The following is a 1,713-nucleotide window of genomic DNA, read 5'->3' on the forward strand; positions in this document are numbered from 1 at the left end:
TATTCTGAGTAGGATTCAAGGATTGAATGACTGTGACGAGCTTCAAACTCCTGAGGGCTGGGCGTTAGTGACAGACGCAAAAGAATCACTGGATTCTATTCCAACCTGAGTGATAACCGACAGATGATTAGCCGTGCTGTGACAGAGCGCGTTGAACATTTTCACTAAGAGGATGGGAGGTAGCCATTGACAACAGTGAAACCCTATATACAGCTTGCTATGGAAGGAGCCTTGCGTGCATGAAGAAGAAGACAGTAGGAAAGCAGAGATTCAGAAGATAGAGCATCTCTAAAACCTCAACCTGTTCTCCATTACTGCAAAACAAGTATTTATTTCATGTTCTTTTACTTTTCACAATTAAACCTGAGAATTATTGATATCCTGACTAAGAGTTACAAGATAACCATAGCTTGCTTCAAGCCAACAATCTCCGTGGGATCGACCCTTACTCACGTAAGGTATTACTTGGACGACCCAGTGCACTTGCTGGTTAGTTGTGCGGAATTGCAAAAGTGTGATTGCAATTTCGTGCACCAACTGGCCATAGAATTGGTTCGAATGATACATACGACCGGACAAGAAATAAAACCAGTGGAAACTGGTTTGAATGGGATGGTATAGTGGAAAACTGGCGAACTGGCCTGGCTTTAAAGCCCGAACCGGTCAAATGTAAAGAAAAAAACCCATCCCCAAACGACGTCCCACAAAAAAGAAAAGAAACCCTAGCTCTACTCGCCTACTCTCGGTCCCTCCCCCATTCTCCTTTGAGAGATGACTGAGACTCTCCCCCTTCCTTGTCTCCTTCACGCTTCAGCTTCACGTTGCTACTCTCTCCCATTCTCCTTCGTGATTTCGTCCTTCCTGGCCTCCTGAAGAACCGAAGGGCTGAACCACCTTCCAAAACGGCAGCCATCCCAGCTCTGTCTCTGTCACCTCGGTTCACCGCCACGGCGCCACCGCACGATTACCTCCGTCGCCGCGCCTCTCACCAGATCCACTAGCTCTCCTCCGCTCGCGTCTCGCGTCTCTGCCTGCATCTCGCTCGCGTCTCTGTCTCTGTCTCGAGCTGTGCTTCCTGCAGCCGTGAGCTGTGCTTCCCTGATGTGCTCCACTGCTTCCCTGCCGTGAGCTCTCTTCGTGGTGTGCTCCACTGCTCCACTCTCTTCCCTTCCGTGAGCATTTACTTGTTTTTTCAGTTTTTTTTTTCCGTGAAATTTCTTGTGTTATTGCTGTGAATTTTATTGTTGGTTGGTTTATGAGCTGATTAGAAATAAATATGGCCGTGGTTGACTTGAAATGTTGAATTGGTTTTGAATTGCTGAATTAGTTGAATTGGTTTTGAATCAGTTCTGAATTAGTTTATGAATTTCTGAATTGCCGAATTATTCCTTGGATATAATTCATGAATTGTTACTCTTGTGTGTTAAAATTAAGATACTATTGCAGCAGTAATGACTAATTAAGACTTGATAGTTGTTAAATTATGATACTAGTTTAGCTAACTAATTCAAATTTTAATATTAAGTTTTCGACTATTTTATATTTTTTATTTACATGGAACCGAGTTGTCGGTTCAACCCGTGATCCACCGATTGAAACAGTGAACCGGTGAACTAGTAGTCTGACCAGTTTAATCACCAGTTCAGTTAGGGGTGGCAACCGGGGGTAGGGGCAGGTTTTTGCTCTATCCGACCCCGCCCCGCCGTACAATAA

At 44.7% G+C, this 1,713-nt stretch overlaps 1 protein-coding gene across 1 annotated transcript in view; it reads left to right on the top strand.

The window, feature by feature from the left end:
* Positions 1–1,713, top strand: part of LOC107468997 (protein argonaute 7) — a 14,080-nt gene that overhangs the window by 8,551 nt on the left and 3,816 nt on the right. Inside the window, exon 3 of the mRNA XM_016088378.3 lies at positions 1,002–1,140. Within this exon, the coding sequence (XP_015943864.2) occupies positions 1,002–1,140 (139 nt within the window). The remainder of the gene's footprint in view (positions 1–1,001; positions 1,141–1,713) is intronic.

This window comes from Arachis duranensis, chromosome 10 (assembly GCF_000817695.3).
Source record: "Arachis duranensis cultivar V14167 chromosome 10, aradu.V14167.gnm2.J7QH, whole genome shotgun sequence".
NCBI lineage: Eukaryota > Viridiplantae > Streptophyta > Magnoliopsida > Fabales > Fabaceae > Arachis > Arachis duranensis.